Raw genomic sequence first — 14,549 nt, 5'->3', positions numbered from 1 at the left:
TTGTTTGAAGATGTCGCCAATTTTGACTGGATAATAACGCTTCTGAGGAAAGAATGGGAGTGCTTGCTCCTCAATTAGCTGACTGCTTCTACAAGATGCCATAGTGTGCTGTCGTCGCCGTGAAATTTTTGGCAGACAGCCAGTGTAGGCGGACAGAAGTTGGGCGTCGTGCAACTATATTCATGCCACGCATTGTGCAATGGAGACGGTGAAGATGATTTCTTCTCCTTGATGCAGAAGCCCTGCATCGGACTCATTCTGGTGCATTCCAAGATCTGATAAAGAGTTGGGCATTGTGTGAATGGCATCGACATGTGTTGGGCCTGTATTAAGTACAGTAGCTTCCAGCCTCTTCGCTTCAGCCACCACGCCGCTTACGCCACTCCAGCTTTCGTCATCCGGGAAAACTGCGGATGTCGCTAGTGCAGAGGCTCGGAGGAGTTGCCCTTTGTAGAAAGTCGCTGCAATGATGCCCCACCGACTTAGGAAAAAAGTGTACAATCGGGACTGTGCTAGAAATTCTTTCTGCGCTCGCACATTGTCTACAGCATCTGTACATTACGCGTCGGCGTCCTGCGCAATGGACCAACAAAAGTTCCTGGAGCAGCTCTCCATTGTCCTGGACCCAAAGAAGGGCAATGTCAAGGCTGCCACGGCTGTGCTGCAGAATGAATTCTACAAGCAACCCGAGTCTCTCCTCTCCCTCATGCACCTTGCCATTTCGCATGAAAGCGCAGACCTAAGACAACTCGCCGCTACTCAAGCGAAGCCGTTGGTGTCAAAACACTGGGATAAGATTGCCAACAACCAGCGCCAACAGGCAAGATCACAACTCTTCCAAGCCACTCTCGCCGAGTCTTCATCTCTCGTCCGACATTCCCAGTCCCGTCTGATCAGCAGCATTGCGAAGATAGATCTCGACGATGGAGAATGGCCTGAATTGCCAGGCATGCTACAGCAAGCTGCCACCAGTTCCACAGCCGCCGAACGCGCAGTTGGCGTGTATGTGCTTTACAGCATCTTAGAGACAATGGGCGATGGCTTCAGTTCAAAATTCAAAGACCTTTTCGCACTTTTCAGCAACACCATCAAAGACCCTGAGAGTCTTGAAGTCAGAGTGAACACCCTGCTCGCAGTCTCGAAGATGGCGTTGGTCCTCGACACCGAAGAGGATCAAGCCTCAGTCAAGACCTTCCAAAACATCTTCCCATCGATGGTCGCGGTCCTGAAGGACTCAATCGACTCGGGCAAAGAGGACCAGATCATGCTCGCATTCGAAGTCTTCAACACCCTGCTGACCGCGGACTTCGAACTCATGACAAAACATTTCAAAGATCTGGTCATGTTCATGAACGAGATTGCAACCAACACCAACCTCTCCGAAGATACAAGATCCCAGGCTATCAGTTTCTTGATGCAATGTGTCATCTACAGACGACTCCGCGTCCAGGGTCTAAAGCTAGGCGAACATTTAGTCAAGAGCATGTTGCAGATAGTCACCGAGATCGACGATGACTCTGCAGATGACGACGATATCACTCCCGCTCGTTCAGCCCTGGGCTTGATTGATACCATGGCTCAAAGTCTCCCGTCGAACCAAGTCGTCGTTCCGCTGCTGATTGCTTTACCCCAATATTCCAAGAGTCCGAATCCCAAGCAACGACAGGCTGGTATCCTAGCTCTTGGTATGGTTGTTGAAGGAGCGCCCGATTTTCTCAGCACCCAGTTGTCCTCGGTCTTGCCAATCCTGTTCAAGCTTCTGGAAGATTCAGAGGTTGTTGTAAGACAAGCCGCCTTGCAGACGACGGCCAGACTTGCCGATGATATGCCCGATGACATTGGTAAGGAACACGAGAAGTTGATGCCGCTCCTTATTCAGAATTTAACGTTGGCTATGAGCGCATACAAGGGCGAGGAGGAAGGCCCCAATGTCGATATCATGAAATCTGCGACAAGCGCAGTCGACGCAGTCATTGACGGAATGGATGCAGAAAATGCCGCTGCGTACTTGGACCAACTGGCGAAGCTGCTACAACGCTTGTTCAAGCATCCCGACTACAAGATTAAGGCCCTCGCCGCCGGCGCCTTAGGCTCATTGGCCTCCACGGTCGAAGCACCATTCCTCCCATACCTTAACGACTCGATGCATGCCATGCAAGAGTACATCACAAAGAAGGAAAGTGAAGAAGAACTCAATCTTCGTGCCAGCTGCACCGATGCTATGGGTGAGATGGCTGTCGCTGTTGGGCCGGCCGAATTCAAAGATTTCGTCCAGCCGCTCATGCAAACCAGCGCAGAGGCCTTGGAACTTGACCACTCCAGACTCAAAGAGAGCACATATATTCTATGGGGCTCTCTGGCGAAAGTGTACGAAGAAGATTTTGCCCCATTCCTGGATGGCGTCGTGAAAGGTCTATTTGACTGCATCGACCAGGAAGAAGCCGATCTAGAAGTTGAGCTTGGTGACAGCGCGAAGGACCTACTCGGCAAAGAGGTGACCATTGCCGGGAAGAAGGTCAAGGTTGCTGCAGCTGACTCTGACGACGAAGACGGCGACATCGAGGATGTCGAGATCGATGACGACGATGACAGCGATTGGGGCGACCTGGCAACCGTCACTCCAATTGCCCTTGAGAAGGAGATCGCCATTGAGGTTATTGGTGATGTCGTCTCCAACACCAAAAAGGCGTATCTTCCGTACTTTGAGAAGACAATCGAGAAGCTCCTACCTGTTGCCGAACATAGCTACGAGAACGTGCGCAAGGCGACCATCAGCACCTTACACCGTGCGTACGCTGCGCTCTACGACATCTCTGAAGAGTCGGGCCAGCTGCAGAAATGGAAGCCTGGTCTGCCTCTTGCGGTCGAACCAACACAGGAGTTGAAGAAGCTTGGAGAGGTTCTGATGGCTGCGACGTTGAACGTCTGGCCCGAGGAAGACGACACGTAAGTTGACCCTTTGTCTCTGTTCAGCGCAAAATTCTCGTCTTATGATGAAATCTCTTGGTTAACCCAGCTCACTCCGACACCCAATCGGTGCATGAGGTGAAAGCGATCTTCAACCCTCTGATATATGTCGCAATCCTGCACTCAGTTTAGCATGTCCTCAAATGAAAACCAAGCTGACTCCAAGACGCAGTGCCACCGTGACAGAAATTTCAAGAGCCCTCTCAGAAAACCTCAAGATGACTGGACCCTCACTCCTCTCCTACCCTGACGTCCTCACCAAGATTGTCCAGACAGTCACCGACCTCATCACCAAGAAACACGCCTGTCAAATCGATATGGCGGAAGGAGAAGTAGATGATGAAGACGTGGAATCCACAGAAATGGAATGGCTTGTGGTTGACAGTGCCATGGACGTCATCTCAGGCCTCGCAGCTGCTCTGGGCCCTACCTTTGGCGAACTTTGGAAGATCTTTGAAAAGCAAATCCTGCGATACGCAAGCAGTGGCGAAGCCTTGGGTCGTGCGTCGGCCTGTGGCGTCCTCGCGGAGATCATCACGGGGATGGACAGCGCAGTCACACCCTACACCACCCAAATGATGAACGTCCTTCTCAAGCGACTTGGCGACGAAGATCCCCAGACAAAATCCAACGCCGCATATGCCGTCGGCCGGCTTGTCGAGAAGTCTCAAGACGACGCCACCATCGTCAAGGCATACCCTCAGATCCTCTCGAGACTTGAATCAATCCTGCGCATCACCGAATGCCATTGTCAGGACAACGGCGCAGGTTGTTTATCGCGGCTGATCCTCAAGCACAAGGACAAAGTGCCCATTCCGCAGGTCCTACCCGCGCTTGTCAACAGCGGCATCTTGCCTTTGACGGAAGACTATCAAGAGAACGAGCCCCTGTGGACGATGATTGTGCAACTCTACCGCGACCGAGACCAGACCATCCAGTCACTGACCCCTAAACTGGCGCCCATCATGATGAGTGTGCTTGGCGCGCCGGAGGAGCAGTTGACCGACGAGGTCCGCGAGCAGGTGCAAGCCCTGGTCGAGCACTTGAGAGGTATGCACTAGTTGATATGGACCACGCGACCTATTGGCATTGAACATGAGCATAGCGGGAAGGGAACACAAGGGACATGATACCAACATGGGTTGTGACAGCCAGGGACACAACGACACCACTTGCATGATGGGACGAATGGTAAGATAGGAATGGATGAGACGACATGACGACGGGTCGGGTCTTTGGATGCGGTCACGACCTAATGAACATTCGGAATGTCCCCAGCGTTGGCGAATCATACCATGGTCTGATCAACTGGCTGGGAAGGACACGATAGATGGGAAGACGATGATGATGTTGCCTGCGATGCCAAGCACCCGAGATACCACACTTTAGATAGTTCGTTCGTTCCGCCTTCGCTGAGCAGAACCGCAAATGCCATTGCAGTCGCAATCGCAGTTTCCGAACGAAGAAGCCAGGCTGCAGTCGATTTCTCTTTGCACAAGGGCTGGACGCAACAGCATTCTACTGTAACAAACCATCGTGAATGCCGGAACTTCCGCATCCAGTTCAGCTCAGCTCCGATCTGTTGCTGCCCGTTCCCCTTCCCTTCTGCTGTTGCCCCTTTGCCCCTCCATCGATAGAGCGGCTCACAATTCGGGCGCACCTTCGACGGTCCACTGCCCCTCCATCAGGCTGGACTTGCATGAATGCCCCGGGCCCGACTTCTGATACGAATACTCTACGGAGTAATTACCAAGCACTCAGAGTTCAGATACGAGCCACCGGTCTGTCCCCACTGATGGACGTGTCGATGCGAGCTACTGTATGGATTAACTAGTGACACATCGAGAGAGGGGAGAGAGTGGCGGACACCCGCATGTGCGTGTTTGCTTTGCTGGCTACGCACTACGCACTACGCACGCTGTCCGGTCCCGTAGTGCAGTCTACCAAAGACAGCGCGTCGAATATGTACAGGCAAGCCCTTTTCCTTGTCGTTTCCGTTGCCCGACTTGTGTGCCCTGCTTGCTTGGCCGGCTGGCTGGCTGGTGTACGACGTGAGGACGGAACACCGCACCACAGTCTGTGGTGGGAGGATTCCACTCCTCCTTCACAATCAGAGTTGGGCAACGAGGTGTATGTAGAATAGTCTTGAGGTTGCCAGTGCTACGTATCCAGGGGGCAGAAAAGTCGACAAGCTTTGGACCACATTTGCGAATCTTCCGTTCGAAATGACGGATGACTATTCCAATGCTACAGTAACCTGTGTCATCACTCATTCTGCCTGGCCATTGTGGCCTGATATTTGAGTATCTGCAACGCTTTCGCTCTGCAAGCCCGACTTCCTTCTTTCTTCGTCCCGTCATGTCTTGGACATATCTCGAAATCTCATCAGTAGATGCGCCAAAAACGCCGGCACGTAGGCTTCTACCCGTGCAACGCCGACCATCCCTCTCCATAACATAGAACTCCCATGCTCATCTTGTGGGTATCGTTCGCGTCGTGGGTCGCATGTAGAGCAAAATTCCACCGCTTGTGCATTCATACTCGTGCCATTCCTCGCTCAAGTCGTGTCATAACCTTATCGACGTCTCTCGCCTCCACTCTCAACCTCCATCGTGTAGAACACGGTCCCAGAAAAGTATCCACCACCCAGCTTCCGAAGTGAAATCGAGGCAATGTAGACATCGACCTCGAATCTTCACTTCGGGATACATGTCAATGAACAGCAGGACTCGTGTGACTGGTCAAATAGCATCAACTGCTTCCCTGTCTGGGGGCGCTTTAACTCCGGCTGACTGCTGATCGCGCGAACCCCGGCCTCCGAGACCTCCTGCATCCCCAAGTGACTTTGGCGCAATCCAAGTGAAGCCAGACCAGGTCGAAGCCGCCACCTGAAAACATGCTGATGCCTCTGTCATGACACTCAAGGTCATAACATGTCCATTGTGTTGTGTAGAAAGTATGGCACATAATTCGTAAGAGTTGGGTCTTTCTCCAAATATTTTTCAGGGCTGACAGGTTTTTCAAGTTTTTATGTTTCGTTACTTTCAATCTTGCGTTTGTCCCATCAGAAGTCACAAACCTGGCAAATAAAGGGAATTCCCCGTCAGAAAGCCAAAACATGCGCCGTTCCATTTGGACCGTGTTTCAACTCTAGCCAAGGCATTCAAAAAGCCTGCGGAGCAATAGGAAGTAGACGGATATCCATTCATAGAATGCCATGTCTGTGCTTGTTCATGTTATCACCACCTTGCAAGACTTGTGGTCAGGCATCGTTCGGTCGTGTAACAGCCAATTCGATGTCGACATCTGTTAATCTCAGACAATTGGCCGTGTGTCCCAAAGAGACAACCGTCCGTCAAAGGACGAGCGCATTGGTGATAGGTATAAATTAGTCCCTTGGTCCTTGCATCTTGTCTGGGGCAAACAGGATTCCGGCCTCATTGTAGTCATGCTGGAACGAACCCATGCTTGTGTCCGGGTTCTCTTCAGTTGTGGCTAAATTATTGGCTTGCGTCGATGGCCATGGGTTAGTGCTTCAACATCAAAGGTCAGACGTTTATACCCGTCATGGTGACTTTTCAGCTTTGTACTTGTCCAGCATCAGCACATTGTGGATTGAGTTGATGGTCGTTAAGGTCTGCAGCCAACCCCCTCGTGTCGTGATACCGTGTTGTGCCGTGTGCAGTAATGATGAGCTAGCTGGACCCGGTCTTGCGAAGGCTAATACAAGGGGCTGCATCATGGAACACGAATTTGAAGGCTAGGCGATGCCGCAGGATTCCGCAATGAGAGTGGCACGACTCGCTTGACGCCCGTGAGTTGTCCGTTCGGCTTTGCGCTAAGCCTGGAAAGGCAGTAGTTTAGTCGATGTCCAATGAGGGTGGGGAGCCTGATGCAAATGCCTTGTCGCGCCTGGAGCCTGTGGCAGTTGGGGCTGCATAGGCTGCAGTAAAGGGGGGTCGCAGTGCGAGGGAGCAAGTTCTTATTGCCGCATAAGAACTCTGTCCACCTCCAGAGTGTGACCGAACTTCTTCCCTTCTCACAAAATATCGATATGCTGCTTGACTCAAGCCCATTTTGTCGCTTGTCGGCTTCGAATCTTTCTCTTTCGGCACTTCACCTCTCATCTTGTTGCGAATTCGCCAGTATTTCTCCCTCTTCTGATGCAACTTAGCAGCTCCGTGGTCCTCGGACGCGAAGTGCCTCTCAAATCGGTTGTCATAGGGGCTCGTCGATTTCTCCCAGACTTGTTCAGTTGAGTTGATGACAAGCCTCCTTCGTTTCAGCTGTCCACAAGGCTCCTCAGCCTGATAGCGCTTTTGGTTGTTTTGGTTGCCTACTCGCACACCGGTTGCCTTTTTCCTCACCGGTTCGCACACACCTGGACTTGGCCGAAGATGACTCCATCGGAAGAACGTTCACCCGAACACCGGGAGAGGATTCTGCCTGGATCCGCGATCAAGGCAGGAGTCCATGATGATGTCGTCGCCCCTCTGTCCGCTGCTTCGGACTGCACTCGGGTCATATGAGGTGAGTATCGGATAGTCGATTATGGAAGAACTCCTGGTACCCAACGCCCAACACGCCGGAAAGAACATGAAGACCATGACATCCCAATCACCTGCGACGATGGTCGCACTGGAGACTGCTGTATAGCAATGACAAACTGGCAACGATCAGTCGTAGAAGGATTGGAACGACCGCCATTGATACTCACAAGAACATATAGGGAAATCCTGCACTCCTCACCCTCCGTCCGTACCTCATTGTCGACGGTCTTCGAAAGCCTTCTGGCAGTCCTCAATGAGGATAGCGAGCCTGGCTAGTCGCTGTCCTCTGGCCTCTCTTAGAGGCTGGCCTGGGAAGTAAGGTCCTTCCAGGCGAGGTTCCTGGCGCCAGCGAGCCAGGACCTCGCTTTCGCCTCCGATGAGAGAGGGCATGGAAGATGATGAGGAGGCAGAGGAGGACATTCCAGAGTCCGACCCGGACGAAGCGACCGAGGAGGTAGTCCACGCCTGCTGGCTGGATTGTGTGCTCTGTGTTGAGGAGCTGCGTCAATATGTCAGCAATTATGAAGGAAGAATTGGCGCAGAGACCACAGGCTGTGTGAGATAGGAGGTCAAGGCATTTACAAGTACAGGTTGCTCCTATCACAGGTGCAGAGAAGCATGTGCTCTCGCTCTGCTTCTGATTGACGGTCGAGCTCGCACGATCGAGAAGGAAGTGCCGCTATGGACATTGCCCAAATGGCAGATGGACCGGGACGAATAAGGCGGGCAGGTGAGTGTTTATTTAGCCGTGAACATGAATCCTTTTCTTACCTCATCTTGCTTCTTCACAACTATTTTATTTTGCGTGAATCTCGGTTGCTGTGCTATTGGTGTTGAGTGTTCGGGTGGACGTCGCAGGCCGCAGGTGACAGTGAAAGTGATTCGCGATCGGAGTAGCACACTAGTTTAGATGACTCGCAGTGATATGTAGTTTAATAGAACGTTCGTCGTCAAAAAGATATAAATGTTGCTGTCAAAAAGTACTATGTTGTTGGCGGAATGAGAAAGTCGGTGCCAAAGTTGTTGTGTCTGTGACTGGAAATCAGAGGTAGTGGCAGGAGTTGGAGGTAGGCCTGCACCTCAGTCACAAAGTCACAGCCAGGCAGTCAAAGGGAAAAACCACTTTAGCTCAATGAAGCTGGAAGATGCTGCCAGTCTAACTGACCGAATGGAGAACAGTCTTGCAAAACGTACTGCTCTGGTATCTGCCATTGTCAATTACCAGTGAAAGCGTCGAGTCACCTAACATCATACCGAGCTGACCGTCGTTTCGTGGAGTAAGGCCGTATCGATCCATGCGCCGATCAGCAATTGGCCCGCCACGCCGCTTGATGCTGGCTCTTCGCCGTTCAGCACATCGGTGCATGACATTTGGCGGCAACTCGAGCCAGAGTGACGCGTCTCTGGAACTTCTGCTCAGTAGCTTTCAACCATCGCCCTCCCTCTCCCGTGCTTGACCATTGCTTCATCCTATTTTGATGTTGCTGCTGGCAGCAATGGTTTTCGTGCATGGCAGGATGATCCTCTGTTGCGCAGTGATCAGCAGTGGTCACCACGACTAGCAGGCGTCCTTAGGGCTTTCTCCAACGCACATCATCTCGAAGCAGATCCATTTTCGTGATAGGCTCGTCTAACACAGAAGTACCTGTAGTTTGCGGCTCTGTTCATGTGATGCATTCTGCATTGCTGGCGCCACTATGTACTCGGGAGTTTACACTGTTGTGGCATCACTCGACTCTCACTACATCTGCAAGCAATCCAGATCAACAATGGCTAACACCATATCGTCTCCTCGCTGGGTTGCTTTCTTTCCACATCGTAAACCGGCAGTTTTGGTGGCACCTTTCTCCCGCTCAGAATTATCAAAATCTGCCGTGACAAGTCCCACGTGGCTATTCCAGTGCGACAATGCGCAGATCAGTGTCGGAGGCACAGATCAAGTCTCACAGACACGCCGGGTCCCGGAACTCTAAGAATCAACGCGACAAAAGGCCCACGCGTCACCTCTCTACTGCTCAATGACACCCAGCCAGTGCCCCTGCGTGCGGGGGATGAGGGGCTTGGGTTACGTAGCTGCCCTGGCAGGGTGGGATGGGAAACGTCTATCGATAGGCGCACGGTGATCCCTGTGTCCAACGTGAATAGCCCTACCCAGGTACGTAGGGTTTACTACTCGGTCCAGGGCCTCGATACGCTGCGGCCCTACGACGTTTTTGATCTCGGAGCTAACAAAATGAAATTATCCGAGCTTCGAAGAACCGTTTACACAGTATTCTCATTCTCAGCTTGGCATTGTCATATCAACAGCGCTGGACTCATACCGTCCTGTACGAGTACGTTCATGCTGAGGGATGTATTAAGGGCATCAGGCTGTTGAAGACCTAATCAAAGGCCCCGCCCGCATCTTCAAGCAACCGAGGTTTGTGAGATCTTCTACGAGTGCGAGTGCACAGCATTATTGATCTGTACGGAGTACTCGTACTGACTCGCGCTTCTGGTGCTTCTGTAGTGTTTGGTAGGTGGATGTTTGGCCCCGATGTGGAGTCCAATCTCCGGCGCTGGGTAGCCTAGCTTGCATGCAAGGACCTTTTGGGAACACGAACTCTGCCGAACCGGTCGTTCCACCCTGTCAGGAATCTCTATGTTGAGATTTGCCTGGCCAGGGCATCAATAGCAATGGCCGCATGTTGGATCTCCATGATCGTTTGTCCCACAGGTATTGAGGACTAGCTCTGCATCTTGCCGTCTGGAATTATCTGACAGATGGTCCTGCCTCTTCCCGACCGGCACGAGCCTCGCAACGGTTGATTTCACCTTCCAAGCAGAACCTTATGCGTGGATCCTTTGGTATCCTAACGCTGTTTGTCCCTGTCTTCTAGCTTGCCTCCACTACCAAGATGCTCGTTTCTTGGGTAGATCATTCGTTGACGCTTGAGTCTCTCGGGCCAATGCACAGTACATGCTCGCACTTGGCTCCGTCCGCGCTTCCATGCTATCCTCCCTGTCGCGAGTTCTGACTTCACCTGGACTGGCTCCAAGAGGCGGAATCTGTGTATCTGATCAGCCAATGCCTGGTTTAGCCTCGTTCCATAACCCTAGAGCAAGTACTAATTTGGGTATCCAAGGAGGACGGATGCGACCTCAGAGGTCAATCCGAACCTGAGTTAGCGATAACCTAACAGCTTCTGAAGGTTCCAAGGCTTCGCCCTTGTTGATAAAAAGATGACAGCCTGCTTGCCATTCCGACGAAACGCTGTGACTCTGTCTATTCAATTCATTCAGCGACAAAATGGAGCGCATTCGCTTGGCTGCTCCCGAGATATCCCGTGCCGCGAGACTCGATTACTACCACGAACATGCCTACGACTTCGACCATTTACGCCTCGGCCTCGCGAGCTCACAGTATCATCATCTTAAACAAGCACGACTATTGAAAGCCCTCGATGTTCTTTTGACACTGTTCGACTCAACCGCTCCGAGCCCACCGAGCACTGCTTTAGCCCAAGACTCAGCACGAATCTTCCCAGAATTTGGTCTGTCGCGTCCCTTTGGAATTATTACGGACAAGATTGACACATGTCAGCCTTCCTCGGGTCTCAGTTCGAAAGGCAATGAGGGATTTTGCAGGAATACGACATGGCTACAGAGCACGAAGTACAACCTGCTGGCTTTCGTCATCTGTGACTGGCGAAAACTACTGCTAGACCAGACGGCTCGGCCCGTTTCTGATGCGGAGAGCAGGCGCTCCGTCAGCCGCGTCGCATGGGTCGTGCATCTTCTTCAACAGGCCGCCTCACTTCGAGAATACGCCTCTTGCTCGGAAAAGGATGCATGCTTTCGCGAACACCTGATCATACCACTTTGCCGTGATACATTTGTCTACATACGAAGTCCAGGCGCTACCATATCTGTACACGTATTGTCTGGAGCTCATTAGGCATGGTTGACCGGTGCACGATCCTGTTATGCCTCATTGAACGAGATAGCATTATCGGGAGGGTGAATCCTGCTGATTATGCGGACCATTGATAGGTTGGCGTTCCGTCCTGGAACAGTGCTCGTACCTATGGGACAACTCTCCCTCTGAACACAATCTTTGCTGCGGGGTGTTGAACCATCATCCTTACCTTAAAATGGTGGCTCCAAACAGTGGCTTTTACGTCATTATGCTCTGAATGTGGCACTCACCCACCGAAGCTTCGACAAGCCTCGTCTGATTCGCAGTAAGCACTTCCCGCCTAGCGACACTAGCCACATGCAATCCCAGTTTCCAAGTTAAAGCCCCCTTTCACGAGTTCCGGGTCCCGTCAAAGTGCATCATCGGCGTGCCCAATTTTGGCCTGATCTTTCGGCCCGGTCGCCAGCTCATTCTTGGCTTTCAGATGTCCTTCACCTTCTGTGCGGCAGATGTTCGACCTACTTCATTCCTCCTCTTCTCGTGTGGCACCGGTGTCATAAAACAAAAAGAATGCGTACGTCGACCCTTTCTCGTACGCGAATCCAAGCACATTAACATTCGTCGCATTAGATCGCGTCAAAGCCTGGGCACACACATCTGCCCACAGGCACAATTTCAACCCGTGGTCTTCGTCACGCGACAACCAATCCTCAGACTCCGGCAAGAGCCCGGCGCGGGATGGGGATCCTGAGAAGAAGGAGAAGCCAGAGGCCTCGGTCCTCGGTCGCGTTGTTGCTAACGTCAAGGTGGCACTGTTTCATTCTTGGGTGAATGTCCTCTTGGTCTTTGTGCCAGTAGGTATCGCCGTTCATTTTGCCGGAGTCAATAATGAGGTGGTCTTCGCTCTGAATGCTGTCGCCATCATTCCCTTGGCCGGCCTCCTCACCTTCGCAACCGAATGCGTCGCCCACCGGCTTGGGCCAACGTTGGGCGCTCTGATGAATGTGAGCTTTGGAAACGCCGTCGAGTTAATCATATTGTCCGCTGCCAATTCAACGGTCTGGAAGCCTTGCTAACGTGCTGCAGCATCATTGCCCTTGTTAAAAACGAGATCCGCATTGTCCAAGCATCCCTAATCGGCTCGCTCCTCGCCAATTTGCTGCTCATCCTGGGAATGGCCTTCTTGATTGGTGGCCTAGAATACCAAGAGCAGATTTACGACAGCACAGTTACTCAGATGTCGGCCTGCCTTCTTGCGCTTGCAGTATTATCGTTACTGATACCTGTGAGTGTAGACCTCAATATGATCACCACTTACCGTTGCAAGAGGCTGATGGAGATTTTTAGACCGCCTTCCACGCATCTTTTAGCGATCTCCGGAAAGCTGATACTGCAGTCTTGAAGCTCAGCCGTGGAACGTCTGTCATCCTACTGATTATTTATGTCCTCTACTTGCTCTTTCAGCTCAAATCGCATGCATATCTGTATCAAGGAACGCCACAACATATCATCGACGAGGAAGCCACACCTGGAATTCTACAGCGTTTCGACTCTAGCAGCTCCTCCTCCGCCGATTCCTTGGGGTCTTCTGTCTCGACCGGCGGGTCACATCGGCGTGTGAGCAAGAGAATTAGGGCAAAGTTGGGCAGAAGACGACAAGTCAAAACTGAGGTGGAAGAAGAAGCGGACGACAAGGGGTCATCCGCGCAAATGAGCCCAGCCGTGGCAGACTTCCAAGCCGAGCAAACAGCGGAGCCGGAGGAGATAACTGCTCAAGACAGAGTTACCCTGCAGCTGCCCGCAAGCTCTCCAAAGCCGGCCGTAAAACCGGTCAATAATTCAGGGCACGGGATGCCGACAACCCCTGCGGATGCAGCCTCGAAGGACAGAAAAGGCATGGGGCCCCGAGGGCTCTCTTTCCGCACTCCCCCAGTCTTCCGATCATCGACAAACCCGTACCCTCCGGGCAGAGCATCAGATTATCCCCAGTCCTCACTGCGTCATTATTCGTCAGCACCTAATCAACAAAACCAAGCCCCAGAAGCTGCTAGAATTAAACGCCGGACATCCACCAAAAGTACGCAGTCTGAAGAAGAAAATGCTCCTCCAATGAGTCAGACTGCCTCAATTGTCCTCCTCCTGGTGTCCACTGGACTTGTGGCCCTTTGCGCCGAGTTTCTCGTCGGAAGTATCGACAGCCTGGTTGAAAACTCACCACTCTCGGAGGCATTCATTGGCCTCATCATTCTACCTATCGTTGGCAATGCAGCCGAACACGTCACTGCTGTTACGGTTGCTGCAAAGAACAAGCTTGACCTGGCTCTCGGCGTGGCACTTGGATCATCCATTCAGATTGCCCTTTTTGTCACGCCATTTGTCGTCATCCTTGGCTGGATCATGGACAAAGACATGTCTCTCTACTTCAGCCTGTTCGAGACGGGATCCTTATTCGTTTCGACCTTCATCGTTAATTTCCTGGTCCTCGACGGACGAAGCAACTATCTGGAGGGAGCATTATTGTGTGCGTGTTATGTGATTGTGGCTGTTGGCGCGTATTTCTTTCCTGATGGTCAAGATCAGAGCTCATTGACGAGTGGGCCGGGAGGTAGCTGATGCCATTTACCTTTTGGACTTTGAAGAGACGGTCGTCGATTTTGACTGGGAGATCGACTGCAGCCCCAACGTGCGGACTATTTGGAAACCCTCCGTATGACTCACCTGGGCCAGTGCAGCAGCTCATCTCAAGGCTAGCAGCATAACCGAGAACACCTATGCAGCGCCCTAACAAGACCGGGTTGTTGATGCTCTGTATGCTGCAGTGATGAAACAATGGGCAGTCTTTCAGCTTCCAAGGGCCCCAGGGCTGCCCTCTTCCTGTACAGGCTCTTCCTACGGCGCGAGGAGAAGCAGCCCTGGGCTCAGATTGGCCCCTAAACAAAGAGAGCACCCTCACAAAATCGGGCTGCTCTATGGTTGCGGTGGATCATTTGGCGCCAACGGGAACCTCTTACATGACAAGCAACAAACCGTGCGGATCGAGCAGAGTGCCTGTTCTATGGAGGAGCCGATGAAGGGTAGAGACCACAGTTTAAAAGAAGTACTGCAACAAGGAGTCGGAAAAGCCTGCAACCAGC

General features: G+C 52.2%; 2 protein-coding genes across 2 annotated transcripts; both read left to right on the top strand.

Annotated features, from left to right (window-relative positions):
- Positions 1-580: 580 nt before the first annotated feature.
- Positions 581-4,028, top strand: A1O7_00459 (uncharacterized protein; the record flags this gene model as incomplete). Its single annotated transcript, XM_007754500.1, has 2 exons — positions 581-2,946; positions 3,140-4,028. The coding sequence occupies 2 exons, from the start codon at positions 581-583 to the stop codon at positions 4,026-4,028; spliced, it is 3,255 nt and encodes a 1,084-aa protein (XP_007752690.1).
- Positions 4,029-11,985: 7,957 nt separating this feature from the next.
- A1O7_00458 (uncharacterized protein) lies at positions 11,986-14,028 on the top strand (the record flags this gene model as incomplete). Its single annotated transcript, XM_007754499.1, has 4 exons — positions 11,986-11,989; positions 12,046-12,454; positions 12,502-12,700; positions 12,763-14,028. 4 exons carry the CDS (start codon positions 11,986-11,988, stop codon positions 14,026-14,028), a joined length of 1,878 nt encoding a protein of 625 aa, XP_007752689.1.
- Positions 14,029-14,549: the final 521 nt, after the last annotated feature.

The sequence above is a fragment of the Cladophialophora yegresii genome, assembly GCF_000585515.1.
Source record: "Cladophialophora yegresii CBS 114405 chromosome Unknown aczIN-supercont1.1, whole genome shotgun sequence".
Classification (NCBI taxonomy): Eukaryota; Fungi; Ascomycota; class Eurotiomycetes; order Chaetothyriales; family Herpotrichiellaceae; genus Cladophialophora; species Cladophialophora yegresii.
Note: the sequence above shows the minus strand (reverse complement) of the source record. Positions and strands in the feature narration are given on the sequence as shown.